Genomic DNA, 22,590 nt, shown 5'->3' with positions numbered 1-22,590 from the left:
ACCTGTAGTCCATCTGAGGCTAGATAACCGGCAGTCCATCTGAGGCTAGATCCCCGATAGTCCACCCTGGATTAGATCACCTGTTGACCATCACTAGATTAGATCACCTATTCACCATCCCTAGACTAGATCACCTGTAGTCCATCTGAGGCTAGATCCCTGACAGTCCACCCTGGATTAGATTACCTGCAGAACATCTCTAGATTAGATCACCTATTGACCATCCCTAGACAAGATCACCTGTAGTCCATCTGAGGCTAGATCACCGGCAGTCCATCTGAGGCTAGATCCCATGTAGTCCTGCCTAGATTAGATCACCTGTAGTCCACCCTAGACTAGATATCCTGCAGTCCACCCGCAACTTGATCCCATGTAGTCCAGCCTAGACTAGATCCCTTCTAAACTATCCCCAGACTAAATCACATATAGCCCTTCCTAGGGTAGATCCCCTGTACACCATCCCCAGCCTAGATCACTTGTAGTCCACCCTAGAATAGATCCAATGTAGTCCACCTCTTCAGTTCACAAATTTCATTGTAGGTCCTGGCTAGCTGTATCACCAGAACTCGTACCCTAGACATGGTTGTTGTTTATCTTTACCATCAAGACTCTCTTTTGAGTAAGAATAAACATACATTATCATTGTGTGTGAATGAGGGTATATGTGTCTTGCTATGCACAGAAAAATATCTTGAAACCTAAATTCAGCTCATTTCAAAGTAAGAAAAACTAAATAAACACAGAAAGAATTTCATGTTTATTTCTTCTTTTTTTTTATAACATGACATGGTAGGTATATGAAGAAAATCCACAAACACTTAATTCAAATTCAAACAAAAATATACTATAATAGGCATATGAAAATATGATTTACTTTCTATTCATGATGATCAACAAAACAAAATGTGACCTAGTAAATAGAAGAATACAAATCAAAATAAACATAACTCTACAGACAATGGTATGTCCCGTGGTCCTCCATACTGTCAACTTACTTTTTATTTGAACATTTTTTAGTTCAATGAAACACTGCATTTCAGTCATATCAAGTATCTCAGTTTGAACAAGAGGAAAGCCAAAGAAGATACTCATAAGCATTTATGGTGTAAAACTTGGCTTCGTAATAATGAGGGATTTAGGGCTGAGCTGGGTAACCAAATGTTTAATCTCCTTGCTGAAGAATATATTGCCAGGTACTAACAGAATGGGTATCAGGGTAGGGTAATTAGGGGTGGGGTTCCCGGGTAAAATTTGGACCCATCCCAGCCCCAGAGGGATTTAAACCAAAGATCAGCAGATCCTGGCACTGCTAAGGACTGCAACCCTGCCATAATACAACTACCAGAGATAAGTTAAATAAGAAACAAGTATTAAAACGTCTCGGAAGGAAACACTGTCAATATGTTTGAGAATATTTATCATATAACAGCTCTGGCACCTCTGGCACAATATAAAAAATGATAAATATTTTGTTTAACATGTAACCCACCTATTTTCCAATTTACAAACAAAACAAAGGATGTTTAATGACTTTTGGAGCTTACCTAAGCTGAAATTTCTCAAAGCTGTCAACTTAGAAATGCTTCCTCAGTGTATCAGTACACTCCCCAAAGTTCTCTCTGAGAAAGCATCCACAAAATGCTTATTTGCACAATAAAAACATCTAAAGTAAAGTTTAAAATATGACAACAACTAGTTATATATAAATACTTAAAGTTCCTCAAGGGCAACATATAAAACCTTTACCATATGAACAACTGGACGTGATCGATGAAAAACATAAATTAAGGATTAAGCTGTGTTAATGTAAAGCAAAACACGTCACTTAAGGTAAGTAATTTTTTGTTGTTTTTAAATGTTTTAACCACAAGATTACCCCACGACCACTATCTGATGGTAAGTTCTTATCAAGAATGGTATGGGACCCGTTCCACAAAGTGAATAAGACTTTCGTATCGGAGTTACGATTACCTAACTGCTATGATTGTGGAGTGGTCACCAACGTGTTCCTAAAAATGTCTAAAACATTTTGTACGTAATAAAAAGTGTCTATTTTACATGATTTCAGCTTGTAGAAACTTTCTGTTTCTGGAGAAAGTTTATGTCAAAATGTTACAAAAATGGAATACATATCATTTTGAGAATCAGTTTATACTTGTCATTTTGTTTGTAGGTTAATATGTTACTATGCTGACATCATTGCTTAAAAAATGAGGATCCGATTGGATCTGCAGACATGATGAAGAAACAGAACTAATACATCTGAAACAACACAAACATAACGCAAATAAAAATTGAAGTAAAAATGTGAATAACCGTAACATGTGACAAACTAGACACAATTTCAAACAACATTTTCAATTATCAAAATAAAAAAGACAGCAAATATTTTGGGATCACAGTAGCAAAGATACCAGCAGAACCAGGGTGTATGTTTGTGTTTCTGATGGTTGGAACTTCTTAACCTTCTCAAACAAAATGTATCAAGTCACTGTATGACAAAAAGTTTAATGTATTGCATTGGTTACTGTGTGAAACTCAGACTGGGGACAGCAGTTCAAATATCCCATCGCCCTTGACAAATTCCAATGCCCAGGATATTGATTTCAGTTTTCATTTCAGGCAATAAAATATCTTACTTGTCTGTGAGCTCCTCACTTATGGTTTCAAAGTGGAATTAAACTTGGATTTCATTTTATATCTGATCAAAATTTAGCCATTAAATCTGGCAATGATGAAAAAGTAGGGTTATCTTTCTTTGCTATTTATCACTTGTCAATAAATATTCCAGTGATCATTAAATACCATGTTGATTTATTCTTTCATAATTACATCATCATAATTAAGTCAAAAAATCAGCGCAAACAGGAAAATAGTCAGGAGAAGTTGCTTTCTTATGCCTTGTGGCAAGTGGCTTTAATATTTGAGCCCAAGGGGAAACATAGGGATTTAAGCAACACGTAAATGTAAAAACTGGACTCAGAAAAATAATTCATTCTGTTTGGATATTATTCACAGTACCCTGTACTCATCTATGACTGTATTCAGTTGTTTCTTTCGTGCATCATTTCATCCACCAATCCATGTTATCAATGATTCATTCTAGGATCTAAAGAAAACGTAAACTTCTCTACACTGTCACTTTCACTGGATCTACTTGTTGCCCTAATGGACCCTTGAACAAATAATTTTGGGTGAGTGAGGTTAGGTTTATGCCATACTAAGCAATATTCCAGCTATGTAGCAGTGATCTGTAAATAACTGAGCCTGGACAGACAATCCAGTGATCAAGAGCATGAACATCAATCTGTGCAACTGGGAACTGATGACGTGTCAACCAAGCCAGCAAGTTTGACCACAGGATCCACTTAGTTGCCTCTTACGACAAGCATTGTGAGTCAAGTTTAAACCCTGGCAATGATTTTGACCAACCAAGAAATAAAATCCTTCTAATCTGGGATTCAAGTCCAAGCAACATCTGCCACAATGGGAAAGGGCAGTTGATTCTGTCACACCTTTCAGTTTTACAACTGCAATCTGTTGTTTTAACAAGGACAAGTTTTACATTCTCAAATACAAAATTAAAAACACCCCAGATTTATTGATGTATTTTCATTCACTGGGTGAGGTCTAAACTGTATGATATTGAAGCAAGTCAGTGTAGACAAATCGAATCAACAATCTGGATGGGTACATTTTTTTAGTGAGTCAGTTTGGGTTTACACCACTTTGAGTTTATTCCAGCAATATCACAGCAGGGGACACCAGAAATGGGCTTCACGTGTTGTACCCATGTGGGGAATCGAATCCAGGACTTCAGCGTGACAAGCGAACGCTGAAACCACTAGGCTACCCCATCTCTCCCACCATTTATAGGTATTGTTCATGAGGATGAAGATATTCATGAACAAACATGTATTCCAAGTGCCTGAGTGTTTTCATAGTATGCTAAAACACTTAGTGATAAGAGAGAATGGGTAAACGTCAAGAAAACAACATAAATATATTAATTCTTAAGAGGGAATTCCAAGGGTTTCCGACCCGTGAAGGTCCCGGGGTAGAATAGGCCTTCAGCAACCCATGCTTGCCATAAAAGGTGACTATGCTTGTCGTAAGAGGCGACTAACGGGATCGGGTGGTCAGACTAGCTGACTTGGTTGACACATGTCATCGGTTCCCAATTGCGCAGATCGATGCTCATGTTGTTGATCACTGGATTGTCTGGTCCAGACTCGATTATTTACAGACCGTCGCCATATAGCTGGAATATTGCTAAGTGCGACGTAAAACTAAACTCACTCACTCACTCCAAGGGTTTCCCCAGTAATATGGAAGTTGTAGCTCCCTGTTTCGGTCTCATGCAAAAGTTTTAGACATGCAAATATGCCATTCATATGGGTATGAATGCCAGTCACATGACAATACTACCAACACAGAGCAAGAAGCTGTATATTGCTCTTTAAAAAGTAGGATATGGGAGAGGAGGACATTTGTCATGGAGCTATGAAAAGGAATATTACTACGTAAACAACATACAGAGGTTAACCGCTATATCGTCCTTAATGTATCAAACACAACTGTCATGGAATTACATAAAATAAAACCATTAAAAAAAAGTAGTGGATATTCCATTTTGTGTGCATACCACTAGCCAAAGCCAATGCGTATGTGAAAAAGTAATATATATCTACAAAGACAAAACATTTCAAAAGAAATGGAATAAAATTAATTGTCACATTTTCCCATAATTTCTCTTCATCATCTCTTTCCTCCTTGGCTTCATCACTTGTATTTTATCAGTCTTGTAAATCTAATAGCCCCTACTGTTTTTGAATGCTATATGATACTGTTTTATAATAAATACTTCCACAACTCAGCTTATGAAGATACATATGTCATATGTTATGTCACTGTTTAACTTAAATTCCAGTTATTCTCTAAAAACTAATTCAGCTTGGACTAGATAATCCAGTGATGGACACAATAAGCACATTGCTATAGGTACCTGGGAAAAGATGACATGTGTCAACTAAATCAGTGAGTCAGACTGTCTGATGACCCTCTTATGACAAGCAAAGGTGCTTAACACTGTAACAGAAACATCTACCTAGCTCTCCAGTTTTATTGTGTTGGGAGTACTGACATATATGGCACGCAAGGGTGATGCAGAACAATCACAGTCCAGATCCTCATGCGTTAAGTTACCAGTATTATTATAATTATGGAAAACAATCAATTCATATCACTTCACATGATAAAGTGAACAACTATTTTACAAAAAAGTAAAATAATTCTTTTAAAGTGTAGAGCTTTTACAGAAAAACTGATACTTCTATATATAACATAAACGAATGACAAAATTATTTAATGAGTGATATTTTATAAAAATCTTCACTGTCAAAAAATTTGCAATACTTACCTATAATCAGAGGATCCAGGAACAGCTATCAAGGGAAGCAACTCCACATAGCAAACTGCATCATCTGAGACAATGAGGTTACTCTGTTTGCACCCATACCACCACATGTCTACCCTAATGACTCCCTATATCCTCAGATGACATTTAGCCATTTCATGATCACATACTGAGGGGAAACAATAACGGACCACATGAAAGGACATGTGTTCCTTTATATTTTCCAGGTTTCTTCACAAGCTATCCAATAAAAAGCCTGTGAAGAAGACAGGGAAAAAAAATAAGGGAACATTTGTGCTGTGATGTGATCCCCTTTTTTCCCCCTTCAGTTTATATAAAAAAGTAATGGAAGTATGTGCTGGGATATGATTTGCTAAAAAATGTGATTCATGACCTGGAAACATCATGGACTATTCCCTGCAGATGAATACTTTCCTTAAAAAGTTTGTTGTTCTCAATCCTCACTTTAAAAAGGAACTGTGTCATTTAGCATGGTTAAATGGATACCACATCAGTGAATGTTAAGTTTGATGATTGTTGATCAGAATAACCTTATTTGTGTTTTCCACATTTTGCTAAACGTGCTGTTATAGTAACATATATATATTCACCTTTCACTGGCTAGCAATCAGTTATCGCCATTTTTAAGTGTGTTTTATCGATTTGCTCCATTATTTCATAACATAATGATGTTTCCTGTTTGTTTACAGTTTCCGACCCTGTTTCTCTGAAACATGGCCAACAGGAAGCGTGTTACTGTATGTTGTGCTTTACAAACATCTAACAAGAGCAGTTACTACTATTTCTGAATTTTCCATGTACCTCACTATATTTGACATAAATTTTATTAATAAAACTATTGTTTCAAACCTTGACACATTGAAGAAATTTCTTAAATGGAATTTGTTTAAAACATAGAAATGTAGAAGAACAAAACTCACTCTCATTGTGAATGTTGACGGATGCTGACATGAGTTGATGGGAATATGGAGATGTCAGCATGTAGCTGAACTTATCAAAGTTGACTTTTCCAGAAGTTGTTTACAGTTTTGCTAATGTTTGTTTTCTCAGATAAAAAAGTATATAAAGAGGTGAAAATTGACATGTCGCCTGCTAGTTATATTTTGTCAGTATCTGCATACCCTCTGCATGGTATCTGTAAAGTCCATAAAACGGAGAGGGAAATTTAAGTCAAAGTTTAGTGATTGAGTGTTGTTGTCATGGTTATGTTTAGATAAATTAAAACCTGCAATTTTCATGAAGTGTACTCCAATGTCATACATTCACAACACAGCCAGGATGATTTTCCCTCAATTCTCATCATTTATGACATTTCACAAAACACTAATGGTCACATGAACATCCCAACGTGTCTGAGTCTAGTCTTCCAAGAGGATTCATGTTTGTAACGTCTACAGTGTTATATACTTAGTGATTTTAACTCTCATGGCCTATCACTTTTGTGATGTGTCAATGTGTGAAATACGATGGAAGTACAAGTCAAGCTGTCTGCACAAGTGTTACAGCCAGGTGTTGGCGATAACTGGTCGCTAGTCCGTAGCTTTTCAGACTGATATAAAAGTAAGCCTGAAATTTGTGCAAGTTCATGTGGTGGTGTTTTTTAAAGACTCATAACTTTTTATTCTTTAAAAATATCATGTCTTTTCACATTTGCAGGTGTCGTTGAGCATTTGATGCTCAGTACATTGTTTTAAGAAGTAATTCCAGGTATCAGTAGAATTTGGCTCGACACAATGGCCCACAATAACCCATCACCTCCATGTTGTCTTGTTTGTTTGTCTATTTGTTTACCCCATAAACAGCAATATTCCAGCTATGACACTGGTCTGGAAATAAAGACCCGGACAATCTCCAATGATTGATATCATGACCATTATCCTGCCACTTTGGGGTATGATGACATGAATCAACCAACTATGAGAGTCTGACCACCCAATCCTGTTAGACACCTCTTTCATAAAACCTGGATTGCTGAAGATCAATTCTTACCCGGATCTCCAGTTTTAGAGGGTGCAATTTAATCTGCTGAAACATACTTGTCAAAAGAAGACCTGGGCCTCCTGGGCTAAGCTCTCTTAGTGGAATGATAGTTGTCAGTGTCATACATTAACATTAACTTACAGCTATCTTAGCGCTAGGAGAACTTCGAAAATGTAGGCCCTGATTCTATCATACAACTATATTTCATGTGTAATGGCATGACAGATTAACTAAAGAATCACATCTTGTTATAGGATGACCTACAACTACAATCCGTTTTGCGCAAAAGCAATCCAGTGAATTGCAATCTTACCCGAAATCTAAAAAACATAAAATACTCAATGAAACGCAGATCATAATCAAAACATCATGCCAACTCTCTGAGATATTTGCAAAATTCATATCCTTATAGTACAAAGGTTGTTTAATAAACTATATTTAAAATGTGGGATGTACAGCCAGGTGTTTGAGAAGCATGTGCACGTGCCAACAAAGTTGTTGATTTATAAACCCGTGCTGTCTCCATCGTTTCTACTAAATCTGGCTGTCCTTTTATCATATTGAGTATGTTATGTTCATTAGTTTTCAAGCAAGGCTGCAATTCATTGGTCCGCTTTTGTGTCCAACAGCCTGTACAGCAAAATGAACTCCTTGAGTGTAGTATATAATCAAACTCACAACACCCAAAAATATCTTAGTTCACATGTACTTGGTGAATTAGTCTGGCATCTCAATGGACAACACCGGCACCACAGCTCTTGGCTGTTCGTCAATGAGGTCTTTCTTTGACGTGCTTGTCTTCAACTTTTCTGAAGTGTCCACAGAACTCTCTTCTGATTCAGGGTCGTTGTTTTGTATAGAATAGGATATGTTTCCATACTCCTGAAGAAATGGACACACACCAAGAACGAACTGACAAAAGTCTTTCCTTATTCCAAACCACCCTGAAAACAAAAGCCTTTTGTTAGAGCCAGTGGGAAATAGAACAACCAGCATTGTGCAACATTTTCATTATCATAGAAATCACATGTGATATTCAGGGTTTGATAAGTGTTATTTGTTTAGTTATTAGTTTCAGAGGACTGATATTTTTTTTTAGGATGTGACTGAGTGAGAATGGTTTAACATCACTTTTAGCAATATTCCAGCAATACAAAGATGAGGAACTCCAGAAATGGGCTTCATATATTTTTCCAATGTGTGGAATCGAACCCTTTAACCATGAGGCTATCCCACCACCCCTACATTTTTTTAGAGAATACCCAATAACGTATAATGAATTATGGATCACTCGTCCTGAGCTAAAAAATTAGGTTAATCTTGAGCCTTTGGAGAGGGTTCTATAGCATTAAGTCACAACAGACAGATTATCTGTCATTCCAAGTTACAAGTACCAACTCTGTTATTCACTTATCACTTATTGATACCTCCAGGGAGAAAAACCAGAAAAAATATTTTGAATGTCAACCCTACAGACAAACTTCAAGAAAGGCAGCAATCAAGTATTCAATTTGAGCATTATGCAAAAATGGATGCCAAATGGTATTTTCCCAACAATGCACTGAAGTGTATAGCATGACTAGAAATTATTGAGAATTTTAGGAGTATGTTTAATTGGATTTCTAGTATAAACAACTTTGACCAGCTAGCAAGTGCTTGGTTTCGTTCAAGAGAAACAACTCCGTTAATCATTTTTAATTAGTTTGTGAAGAGTTATCCTCCTTTGTTCACTTGCTAACAGATGACATTTTCAGTGATCCTCAGTGTGGATGATTTAGAGAAGAGGAAGTTGATTTTAGAGCATTATAACATGGACATCAGATCAGCTAAAGTGATTTCAAGTAGAACAGGCATCCCTTTGTCTACTGTTTATCATGTTTTGAAAAATCTTGCCATGGATGTGGCATTGAGCACAAAGGAGGCACAGGTAGGCCCAGAAAATTGACTGTGGATGACAGGAGGCGGCTTGGTATTCTTATTTCTTAAAACAAACGAAGGAGTTTAGAAAACTTAAGGCAGGATATCACTGATAGAGGAACTGTGGCTGTCTGTAAGAAGACAATTAGAACTGAGCTGCATGCAATGGGTTGGCAGAACCATCAAGGATCATGAAACCTTAACACAAGAGTCATCAGAAGATGACATATCCCCCCGGCCCCCACATGTTTGAAAGGACAAATAATCTGAGAGTTACTCATTGTTTTTTTCAGACTAAATTTGAATTGTTTCCATGGAATTCATGAAAATTATAAACACCATATATCTTTAACCAGCAAAGTCACAATTTCAAGATCTGTCTCATATATCTGCCAAGATTTGTTGAAAGATATGAAATGATTTTCGAGTTGTGCTCCCGAAATGAAGCCCAACCCTCCATTTTGAAACTAAGTCCGAAATGTGTCCATGGAACTGAGAAAATAATACATAAAAAAACCTGTAAATAGCAAAAGGCACCACTTTGGGGTCTGTCACACATATCTACCAAGTTTTACTGACAGATATTAAGACATTTTTCAGTTCTGCTCCGGAAATGAAACACACCTCTCAGTTTTGAGACTATATCCGAAACGTTTCCATTGAAATGTAGAAAATAATAAATCACAAAAACCTGTAAATACCAAAAGGCACCACTTTAGGTTCTGACTGATGTATCTTTCAAGTTTTGCAGAAACATATTGAACGTTTTCTTTAGTTCTGCTCTGGAAACTAAACATACCTCTCACTTTTGAGACAAAGTCCAAAACATTTCCATGGAAACCAAGAAAATGATAAATCACAAAATACTGTAAATACCAAAAGGCACCACTTTAGGTTCTGATTGATATAGCTACCAAGTTTTGCAGAAAAATATTGAACTGTTTTTGAGTTCTGCTCCGGAAACAAAAACCACCCCATGATTAGACTAACACCAAAATGTTTCATGGAAAAACAAAAAAAATATAAATGCCAAACATCTGTAAATAGCAAAAGACAAAACCACAGGTTGAGATTATTATATCTATCAAGTTTGGTCTAAAATTGAACGGTTTCTAAGTTATGCTCCAGAAACAAAATACTTACGGAGGCAGGTATTTTGACCGCTGATAAATGATTTCAAAAGCATTTTATGTTTTCCTCCACAAAATACTTATGGAGGGAGGAGGTATTTTGTTTCTGGAGCATAAATTTACAATCTTAAAATTCTCAATAATTTCTGGCCATACTAACTTATGGCCTCAGCTGACCAATCAGCATTCAGAATCTAGAGAGAAGGTCTGTGTGACTTGCTTCAACAGATTGCATGAGTTGAGTTTCACTTATGACAAGGTATGAAACTTCCAATATTGTAGGTTGACCACAGGGTTGGTCAGATGTAAAACTTACCAGCCCCGACCCAAACTTACCTGCCCATAAAATATCTTCACATAAACATGTCTAAATTTTGAATTCAAGAATTCAGCAGTCTGTGGTGAAAATAACATATCCTGGGTGGTTGGGAAGGCAGGTATTTTGACCGCTGATAAATGATTTCAAAAGCATTTTATGTTTTCCTCCACAAAACAGTGTAAAATATGGAATAACCCATATATACAGTGGAAGCTGTCAAAACCGACATCTGTCCAATCTGACCAGTTGTCAACCCTGGCTTAAAATCTCAGTCCCATCCACGGCTTGTACATTTATCATTAGCTCTACAATCTGGCACATTGTCTACACTGGATTATTTCTTCAGTCCTGATGAATGCCTGTGTAGACAACTTCCACTGTATATCACTGAAAAGAACCCTCACATCTTTGTAATCACTTCAGATAGTCAATCATGCGTAAGTGAATGAGTTTAGTTTCACGTCGCACTTAGCAATATTCCAGCTATACGGCGACGGTCTGTAAATAATCGAGTCTGGACCAGACAATTCAGTGATCAACAACATGAGCATCGATCTGCGCAATTGGGAACCGATGGCATGTGTCAACCAAGTCAGCTAGTCTGACCACCCGATTCCGTTAGTCGCCTCTTACGACAAGCATAGCCACCTTTTTATGGCAAGCATGGGTTGCTGAAGGCCTATTCTACCCCGGGGCCTTCACAGGTTAGTCAATCATGCCATGACGGATAACTTTAATGATATGAAAGAATCAGACATTGTTTGACTTCATTTGCACAACATATGTAGGAAAAGGCAAAATAATGTTCTAGAAGGAAGTGGCACATACAGTGGTTGCCTCCCTTTGAGCCAAAGGACAGACAGACTAGCGTGATCAGGGACATGAGAAGGGGTACCGTCACTGCTGTGTAGTTTTTGGGACTATCTGTATTGTTGTCCATACGATCAGCAAGTAATATCTGGAAATACATGAAAAAGAGCTTCAAAGGCAAACTGCTATACAAGGTCCTGAAGGTTTAACTTCAAGGCATGGAAACAACATGTGAGTAAGCGAGTGACTTTAGTTTTACGCCACACTCAGCAATATTCCAGCCATATCGCGGTGGTCTGTAAATAATCAGATCTTGACGAGACAATCCAGGGATCAACAGTATGAGCACTGATCTACGCAACTGGGACTCGATGACATGTGTCAACCCAGTCAGTGAGCCTGACTGCCAGATCCCATTTGTCACCTCTTGTAACAAGCATGGGTTGCTGGCCTGATGAAGATCAATTCTAACTTGTATCTTCACGTGTAAAACATGAGTGAGTGTGTGACTGTTTCATAATAATATTTCATACAGGTCACAGAGTGTCATTACACTCACATTTATAACATTGGTGATGCAGTGTTAACACCCACCCTGGGTGCCAGAGGGACATATATGGCCGTCCAATAAAATTCTAAATATATCACACACACAAATATATATCATAGTTTTGAATTCTGTGGGGAAATTCTCTGTTTCATGATACCATCCACTATTATCTCAGATGAAGTTAAAGTGCTTAAAACCTTTCAAAATAGGCATCATCACAAAAAATAGGCGTCATCACAAATGTCACCACTTTTAAAACAATACGAAATCATGGTTCACAGCATTATTTCTGCATGTTTAAAGATGTGCAAATCTGATAATTACTGAGAGTAATGAATTTAAAAAATGTGCACCTAGAAAAAACACTCCAAGGGTTAAGCAACTGTCATTTATCTTGATTCACTGTAAACTAAAATGCCCAATGTTTCCAAACATACTATGAACTTATTACCAAGATTAGTGAGAAGAGTTTTTAAGCTTATACACTAAATACAGTGAAACCTGCCAAACTGGCACCTGTCTAATCCAGCACAAAATTTCGGACCCACTATTTTACAATGATATTATGAACATTGTCCAATCCAGCACCTATCTGTCCCCACTTTATAGTACAAACAAGCAATTTTAACTGCAAATAACAGTGTCTAAACTGGCATTGGTTCAGTTCAATTTGAGCAGTTCAATCAAGGACCCATAGTCCAATACTCTAATTAATCCTAGATAATCAGGAAGTGGTGATTCCATGGTGAATCAAAGGCTCTAAGCTGGCATGGGATGATTCCAGTCAAGGTCCCTCAATGTAATACATTCCTCAAAAGATCAAAGGCATTATAGATATACAGAGATGAACGAGTGTAAACGGCAACCATGTTGGAAAATGATCGTCATTGTCTAATCCAGCTCATTGTCTAAACTGGCATTTTATTTCAGTCCAGTGGGGTGCCAGTTTAGACAGGTTTCACTGTATAGTGCTCCTGGGTGGAATTAAATGTTCAAATATTTTTTAGATGCAATGACCATAAATCAGCTGATTTCTATCAATGATAAACTGCCATGACTACACAACTTACTTCAAATACTAGAAGAGGAATGACGAGAAAGGAATAGCCGACTGCCGAGGAAATGTTGCCTCGGCGCTGCTCAGGAATAATGTCAGGTGATTTGAGAAGAATGACAGCAAGTACGACAGCATATAGCACACCGATGAGGGCAACACACATGACGATCCAGATAGGAATAAACACAATCTGAAACACAACATTATAAATACAATCTTGTGGCTGAGCATACATGTAATGTCAAACGAAGAGCAGAGCTCCAGCTTTAGTTCATGCCGGTACTGTACCCTCTGTTTTTTGTTGGAGTGGGTATTAAGAATATCGAATGGGTATTTCATTTTCTGTTACCAACTTTGTTCAAATATATGGGTATTTCAGTGATTTTACTCAGCTATTTCCAAGTTTTTCAAGCATGTATGTACTGTTCTATGTATGTACTGTTCTATGTCACACCTAATCAGATCAAACTTCAATATAATGGCAGTGTTCACAAATGAGGTTTCAATGTAACAGGACACTGGGTCCTGTAAGTTTCAGATGTCTGTCTGACCCACTGAAAATTCACAGGACCCACAGAATAAAATTAAACACACATTTCAGATTTAACATTCCTCATAACTGGCATTAAAATTAGTAACATTATATGATGATAAACGCTATAAACATAGATTTATTGACAGTGAACAAGTGTCACGTGCCACAAACAACAACTTCAGACAAAGTCATAGTGATATATTCAGTCAGACACTGGGGCTAGCAGGTTAAGGACTTCTGTCTGACCGTTGGTGAATCGGATTTGTCAGAGGGTCAGACACTATTCGTGAACACTGTTATGGATGTGATTTCATGAAAAAAAACACACATGCTACAAGAAAAACTTGATAGTAACCGATTTCTTACTCAAGCATTTATAATAAGAGTAATCAGAAAATGACAAATCCCCCCAGCCTCCACATATTTGAAAGGACAAATCATCTGACAGTTACTTAATGTATTTTTTAGACTAATACTGAATTGTTTCCATGGAATTCATGAAAAATATAAATGCCATATATCTGTAAAGAGCAAAAGGCACCACTTAAAGATCTGTGTCATATATCTGCCAAGATCTGTTGAAAGATATGCAATGCTTTCGAGTTGTACTCTGGAAACGAAGCCCATCCCTAAATTCTTTAGACCAAGTCCAAATTTTTTCCATGGAAACCAGGAAAAATAAAAATACCAAACTTTCGTAAGTAGCAAAAGGCACCACTGCCTCAAATATCTGCCACATTTTGCTAAAACATATTTAACAGTTTTCGAGTTGTGCGCCAGAAACGAGGCCCATTCCCCCATTTTGAGACTAAGTCAGAATTTTTTCAATGGAAACCGGGAAAAATAAAAATGCCAAAACTTAGTAAATTAGAAAGGCACCACTTTGTGGTCTGCCTCAAATATCTGCCAAGTTTTGCTGAAAGATATTAAATAGTTTTAGAGTTCTGCTCTGGAAACGAAACCCACCCCACCATTAAAGTAACACCAAAATGTTCCATGGGAAAACAAAACAAATAAAAATGCCAAAACTCTGTAAATAACAAAAGGCACAATTATAGGTTGAGATCATTATATCTATCAAGTTGGGCCTAAAAATATTGAACGGTTTCTGAGTTATGCTCCGGAAACAAAATGATTACGGCCAGCCGGACGAGGCGTCGACTATATCCCCCCGCATTACATGCTGGGGAGATAAAAATATCTTTTAAGGATGTAATTTTCTGAATAAAACTGATATTTTATACTTATCCTGACTCATGCTTAATTACTTATCTCCTCTTCCAGGCGAAGATAGTGGAATAACCTGAAATCCCTTGAAGTTCCCTTCTAAAAGAAGTGGACGTAACATACACTCACCCATGAGTAGCCTCCCCTTTCCCACGCAAACGGTCAGCTGACTGAACATGCTTGCTACTCTCTCCTTGTAAATGGCCTAACACAAGAATTATTGGAATTCAGTGTGCCTGTGAGGGGTGGATGGGAGGGCTTTCGTCATGTGTCAGGATAAGTATAAATTATCACTTTTATTCAGAAAATTACATATTTTTCCTTATCCTGACTCATGCTTAACTGCTTACAGAATCCGATGGAAACGGCGATGGGTCAGGTTGCAATGGATTCTGCTGGCTGTCAAAAATTCATTCAATAACATCCCCCTAACAGGAACTGGTTATGGCGATAATTCGGTCCAGTTCTTCTAATATTCATTGTAGATTCTGGAGGGATTTTAGGGGTTTTAGGAGACGACTCACCCTGGACATAACCTTGGAGATACGGCTGACATATCACTGGAATGAATCTCAGCAGCAATAAATAAACGGTTACCCGAATTTATCTCACCAGATTTAGACATGTATGCATGTAACAGACAGCATGTATAAAATAAATTCTGATTCAGATGAATTTATACAAAATTTACAATGAGTACAATGTTAAATAAAGACACAAAGATCACAAAATTGATAATAATGATGCATATACAAAAGCCAAATACCGCATAAAGTTTGTTGTGATACCCAGTGTCTCCCAGCAACCAGTCATCTCCCACCAAGCCTTGTTCAAATGACTGCTTCAGGTTGCACATATTCCAAATATGAGAATCGTAAGTGCTGCCAGTCTATTGGGCAACAATGTTTGTGATTTGCAGCTGAGCCCCATTCACTATTTTCACATTTATGCCATGGTATCCTTTCCTAGACACAAACAAATGTTCATCTTTGGTTGGCACTGTGATTGGGATAATGGAACCGTCTATAGATCCATGTACCTTTGGAAAGTGTGGCGGAGAGGGGGGTATGTCAACTTGTGTCTTTGGAAAATGAAAATACTCAATGGCATGTTTGGACACTGTTGTTGAGACACCGTGGACACATTTTGAAGCTGCCATTTTGGACAAACCTTGTACCTCTGCACAAACGGACCAGAAACTGCCAGTTGCATAATAACGCATCGCAGTCACCACTTGTAGTGACACACTTAGAGCATTTGACTGGCATGTAGGGTGTGCAACATCATCTCTAATTAAATCACACAGTTAAAAAATCAGTGGACTGTGGAGTCTGTTTCTTGCTTGTATTTCATCATAATTCAACGCATCTACAGAGTTTTGTCGTGGAACACAAGGTTCACATTATGGATACTCCGCTTTTTCCCATTTCTCACACAGAGATAACTTGCCATTTTGAAAGGCTGACTTGGTTTATGACCAGTTAAAGACTGCTTAAAGGCTGATCAGGGGCACACCTTAAACACAGTCGCTAACCTGCCTTGCAAGGACTGTCCGAACTTTAAGGATTGCTACGAGTTACACAACGTTAAAGTAGTGTCTTCTTAACCATTATCCTTAATTAATGACAATCTAAAGACTGCTTCGAGTTACAAGCCATAGGGGCCTCCAGCTGCCCTCACGGGCGATAAAAAGAGAGTGACAAACATGGTCGGTCAGCTGACCATTTGCGCGGGAAAAGGAGAGGCTACACATGGGTGAGTGTATTTTACGTCCGCTTCTGTAAGAAGGGAACTTCAAGGGATTTCAGGTGTTCCACTACCTTCACCAGGGAAGAGGAGATAAGCAATGAGCATGAGTCAGGATAAGGAAAACCTAAAAACCATCTGTGACAAAAACGGTGGCATCATGGTGGCAAGTATGAAGCAGCGGATAAGTGCAGAGTGGTGGAGTTACAAGGGTTTGACATCATATTATTGATGTACAGATGTTGTTTCTCATCAATTGAAGAATATCTGTTTATTGATTGATTTTTGTGGATGGAAATGATTTGATGCAGTACACCATTGTCAGAGAGGGTCTGGATGAGAAGTTTTCAGGATTGGGATTAGCCTAATGGTGGCCAGGATTGGGATTAGCCTAATGGTGGCCATGTTTCCTTACAAACCATATGTAAACGATATTTTGTAAAGTTATTCATTTTAAAAAGACCACAATAGATAATGCAGTTTTATTGCAAAATAATGTCTAATGAAAAGTGTATTCTTCAACCTTTATATTTACTTTTCAAAATCTCAGAATGCGTGTGTACAGCAGGTTCTAATTATCAATGAAATGAAAAAGTTGTCAATGAACTTAATTCATGAAGAGTAGTTCTGCACACTGTACAAATATCAAAAAGATATTACACATGATCTCCTCGCCCATATGGGCAATAAATGACACTTACCACCCAGCTCCAGTTAATGATGTTATCCAGTCTCAAAGCCAGAAAAATAAACTGCAGAACATTGACAGAACAAAATAACTCCATCTGGAAAACAAAACAGAAATTTGAGTGGCTCTGTCTCAAGTCTCTTTGAATGAATCATATTCATGTGGGAGAGACGAAAGAATGATGCAAGCCATAGACACTTGTGAAATACATCTTAATAGTGTGTGACATAAACCCAAAACCCAGTCAGATATCAGGGCTGGTAAAAATGTTAAGAAATTTTCAAAATGTCACACATCTAGCAAGTCTCGGGTGGACGGATGGGTCTTATTTTGACACACTGATCATAAATAGCTATTTTCAAGTGTCTGTTTTGTGCACTTGTGCATTATCTAGGGTGAGACCCAGTTTCTGACCCTCTGACTAATCCAGCAGATTCAGACACAGTCTGGTGGAAGTCTACAACCTGCCGGTCCCAATGTGTACAGTTGTATATTTCTCACAATGATGTTGACTGAAGCTGTCATATGTTGCACATCACACTTGTTCAATTGTTAATAATTTCAATGCCAATTATTAGAAACAGTAAATCTGAAATGTGTGTTGAATTTATATTTAATCGGTCCTTTGAATTTTCAGTGGATCAGGCAGACATCTGAAACTTACATTACCAAATGTCCTGTTACTTTGAAACACCATTTGTGAACACTGCAGACCAAATGTGTAGCAACTCTCAGAAGTCAAGCTGCCAGATATGTCACCCGTCCAAGTAGTCATTGATCTTCACAACTGATCATTGATCTAAACAACTGGGATGCGATGTGTCAACCACAGTGTGTCAGTGAGTCTAAGCACCTGATCCTGTTGGTCACCTCTTACAACAAGCTTCGGTTGCTGATGACAAATTCTAACATGGATCTTCACAGGTCTTATATAGAAGGTTTAAAAGCTGCTACCTACCTCAAAAGACCTTTCATTCTTGACAGCCCAAACACAGATACCAATAGACACGACGGACATAAACATGAGTGGAATGAAGACAAGGATCCAAGAATGGTTATCCGTCTCTAGATTATCACAGGCTAAAACCTCGAACATGAGGAGCAGAAGGTGAAGGCCAGTACACATCACCATGGCCTTGTACTGCACATAGCTGTCACCTTCCATCCTGTCCAACAAAACACATACTTTAGGAAAGAGGTGAGGTGAGGTGAGGTGAGGTGAGGTGAGGTGAGGTGAGGTGAGGTGAGGTGAGGTGAGGTGAGGTGAGGTGAGGTGAGGTGAGGTGAGGTGAGGTGAGGTGAGGTGAGGTGAGGTGAGGTGAGGTGAGGTGAGGTGAGGTGAGGTGAGGTGGTACATGCAAGATTCAAGTCGTAAAAGAGTGAGTAAATGGGATTGAGCCAGTTTAGTTTTATGCAGCTTTCAGCAATATTCCAAAAATATCATGCCAGTCGATACCAGAAATGGGCTTCACACATGGCACCCATATGGGAAATCAAACCCGGGTTTTGGCATGTTGAGTAAACGTTTTAAACATTAGGCTACCCCACTGGACTTTTAAAGAGATGTTGCATGCATATGCTCAGAGTGTATTTGTGCATGTATATGTACACTGTGTGACTGCTGGTAGCAATCTAGACTGGTGCCATTTTTACAGTGCTGGTCCACTATTATACCACATCCCAGGTGATATACCACACCCCAGGTGATATACCACACTCAGTTACAGTATAAGGAGTGTGATACAAAACAGCACCTATGAAGTGGTGTGATGATTCATCAATAATCATCAATGCATTGATCCATGGGCCACTGATATAGGTAACTGGCAATGCTCTGGCAATGCTCTGGCAATGTATCATTCTGATTAAACTCTTAGTATCGTCATGTATTGTATCCCAGGTTGTATGCCAATACCAGCACACAGCTCCAGATAAGGCACATATTTACGTATTTTACTCACAAATCACAAAAATCACACTTACTCAATTAATTACAAACCTGGGTGTACAAAAACACACAAGAATCACTTAAAACCCAATAGGTCTACAACACCTTGCGTACATTACTCAGTTAACTAATTGGCTTGCGAATTACAATTCAACATAGCGCCCAAAGTTTACAACAGCATTAGCTAATGGTAGGCAATGCCTACATATACATATACAGTCAGGCCGCGTTAAACCGAACACCTCCGTTTTTCATCAAAACCGTTCGGATAGTGAAACGTACGGACTACTGAAACAAACTTTTATGAACACAACTACAGTAGGGTTACTTCCCTTTGACATGGCAATACAAAAACATACGTACGTATACAAGTTGGCTGAATGTGCGATGTGGTGTTTGGGGGCAAGATATCAACTTTCACGTTGGTCAGTTTGACATTGGCATACTTGTGACTAGCAGCATTGTTACGAAGTGAGATCACGTGTCAACCACGTGATTGCATCTGTCTGTCAAACGATCACACCAATCACAAAACATATCCGATGTAATTAGCTAATCTGTTACCGCTGATTAACGTTCGGATACGGAGAGTGAAGCACCGGATTACTGAATCAACAGGTAATGAGTTTACATAGTAAACAAGATCGGTTACAGTTAGCTATCGTTCGGATATCGCGGGAATCGGATTGTCGGGGTCCAGACTAACGCGGCCTGACTGTACTATTACAGCCGTAACCTTTGTCTGGGATTTACTCTTAAAAGTCACAAGCTGAGCATTTAGAAAAGGCTGCCAAATGTTTGGCAATGTGACAATTAGTAAAAACTTTTAGTCTATTGAGATGCATTCATTTTTATATATTTAGAAAAGTTAAGTACCCAATAAGCATAGGAAACTGTGTAAAGTACTCAATTCTTTTAACTAGTGGTAGTATACCGAATGCTAGCTACTCCTCAAAAAATGCATTTACTCATACATAAACACACTTAGGAGTAATTACCCAATGGCTTGAAACATTATCTGGAGCTCTGCAGCACTAACTTATGGTACCGGTTTATCAAGATCCTTAGCATGAGGTGGGTTTTGTTTGTTTGTTCTTGTATGCTGCACTCAGCAATATTCCAACCATATGACAGATGTAAGTAAATAATCAAGTCTGAAGTAGACAATTCCATGGATAACACAGAACATTAATCCATGCAATGACATATCTATACGATGACATATATCAACCAAGCAGCAAGCCTAATCACCCAATCTGATTAGACTCCCGTTATGAGAAACAAAGGTGACAAATTCTAACCCAAATCTGGTGCAGTGATGGTAACATGGATTTTGAAAATGGACCACTAGCACCATCATTTTCACGTTTCGTAACTCAAAGCAGCATCTTGATTTATAATGCAAATTTTATTTCAATGGGCTGAAAATGTTGGAGAGTTTGTCTGTCATCAGGTTATTACTGTGATTTTTCTAAAGTGTACAACAAGGACATATTTGTAAATAATTCTCTGCTGTTTCATGACCTTAACCTCTCACCTATAATGTGGATTTTTCCACCACACATAGCTCCCTACAGCTGCTCCAACTATGACTGTGCCCTTCCACAACCAGATAGGTAGGAATATGACCCAATAGCTCCATGATATTGAGTTATCTTGACGCAGGGCAAATAGAAGTGAGAACACCAACAAGCAGGAGAAGACCAGGAACTTACTGAAACACAGAGTCTTCATTAACACCATTTTAATATAAGCTTATCAAAATGACTTCTATTTCTCACATATGATATCTCCATGCATATCATGCTAAACCTTGGCTAACAATGACACCCCTTCTTGAAGGACACTGGTTCTTTAGCCAATCTAATGTCAGTCTTCTAAGATTGGTCAGCTTCATTTACCATTACCAGAAATTGGCCTCATGCATCATACCCCTTTGGGAAAGCAACCCAGGGTCTTCAGCATGACAAGTGAATATTTTTACCACTAGACTACCCCATTACCCCATTATCCCAGTACCCCACGGGATTGTTAACCATGATCATGTGGGTATGTGCGTTTAAAACACCTGAACATTCACAGAGCACAAGCATATGTTCATTCTTAACTGACCACCTAGTAGAATTTTTGGTTTTAGGATTAGATCTCCTGTGTATAAACAAGCTATAACACTTGTACCCTCTAGTCTAATAATGCTGAAGGGGTTGTTGTCAGCACAGGTAGTACAGTAATGTACTCCAGGTACCTTTCTGTATACAGACAGGTACCTTTCTGTATACAGAATGTACCTTAGCCAAAGTAAATGTACAGAAACATACCTGGTACCCTAAACGGCAGACAAGTCCACTTTCCCAAGTCAAAATCGAAAGCGATTTGTGGTGTTGCTCCAGATCACTTTCTGGGCATCAAAACTCATTTAACTCGCCAAGCATTCTAACGCAATCGAGTATGGACCTGATATTTTATTACTGACAGAGGAAGGAAGGTACATTGCTGTTCCTGATAAATGCACACTGCCATGCTGAACTTTTTCCGTGGTTTGACAAGAAAGAATAAAAGTATGTGTTAAAAAAGCCGCTTCAGCACAGAATGCGATCGTCCAAGGGTACGAATCTGCAGATTTCATTTGGCTAGGGTATACTTCTGTATACAGAAAGGTACCTGGGGTACATTTGTGTAGTCGCTGGGCCGACAACCACCCCTTCAGCTCTAATAATAAGCTTGGTTGCTAAAGGTTTATAATAGGAAACACAATAAACAGTACAGTCATCCCTACGTGATAATGACACAAATGTACAGAAAATCACATTGTGAAAGACGGCCTGCCGACAGCCTATCACCAAAGACGTTAATCGGTCACAACTTTCTTTCTATTCACCATATTCTCTGTATACATATCTGGTATTTGTCAAGTGAGTCGAATGTTTACTTGATGAATTCACTATGTTTACATCTGGATGAAACCTTCGTTTTAACATTTATCAACATATGGCTGGTATCAAAAACAGTAAACCTTGGATTGAAGTCTTGAAATAGGTTTTTCAGATTCATGTTCCGTCATAAATGAGGTATTTCCATTCCCATATTCCCAGGACACCAGAAACAAACGGAACACAGAAGTCTTCAGGTTTAGGTCAAATAAATTTATTATTAATTGTGTGGGTGGCTAAGTTAAGAAATTCAATATATTTGGAATAAAGTTGTAATCCTTCTAAGAGACCCAATTGCTACGTTTGTTCAAAGGAA

At 38.2% G+C, this 22,590-nt stretch overlaps 1 protein-coding gene across 1 annotated transcript; it reads right to left on the bottom strand.

Annotated features, from left to right (window-relative positions):
* Nucleotides 1-744: 744 nt before the first annotated feature.
* On the bottom strand, nucleotides 745-22,446 carry LOC137268108 (transmembrane protein 185A-like). The gene is made up of 7 exons (XM_067802629.1): nucleotides 22,358-22,446; nucleotides 20,882-21,058; nucleotides 18,355-18,562; nucleotides 17,410-17,493; nucleotides 13,214-13,390; nucleotides 11,612-11,741; nucleotides 745-8,361 (listed from the first exon to the last, which is right to left on the bottom strand). Exons 1-7 carry the CDS (start codon nucleotides 22,393-22,395, stop codon nucleotides 8,135-8,137), a joined length of 1,041 nt encoding a protein of 346 aa, XP_067658730.1. The 5' UTR covers nucleotides 22,396-22,446; the 3' UTR covers nucleotides 745-8,134.
* Nucleotides 22,447-22,590: the final 144 nt, after the last annotated feature.

The sequence above is a fragment of the Haliotis asinina genome, chromosome 16 (assembly GCF_037392515.1).
Source record: "Haliotis asinina isolate JCU_RB_2024 chromosome 16, JCU_Hal_asi_v2, whole genome shotgun sequence".
In the NCBI taxonomy this organism is placed as follows: Eukaryota; Metazoa; Mollusca; class Gastropoda; order Lepetellida; family Haliotidae; genus Haliotis; species Haliotis asinina.
Note: the sequence above shows the minus strand (reverse complement) of the source record. Positions and strands in the feature narration are given on the sequence as shown.

Coding starts and splice junctions, on each gene's coding strand:
- LOC137268108 (XM_067802629.1), bottom strand. CDS start 22,395: ATGAATCTGAAAAACCTATTTCAAGACTTCAATCCAAG. Junction 13,391..17,409: donor TCATTAACTGGAGCTGGGTG/GTAAGTGTCATT, acceptor GTTGTGTTTCAG/ATTGTGTTTATTCCTATCTG. Junction 8,362..11,611: donor CTCAAAGGGAGGCAACCACT/GTATGTGCCACT, acceptor TTTTGTTTTCAG/GGTGGTTTGGAATAAGGAAA.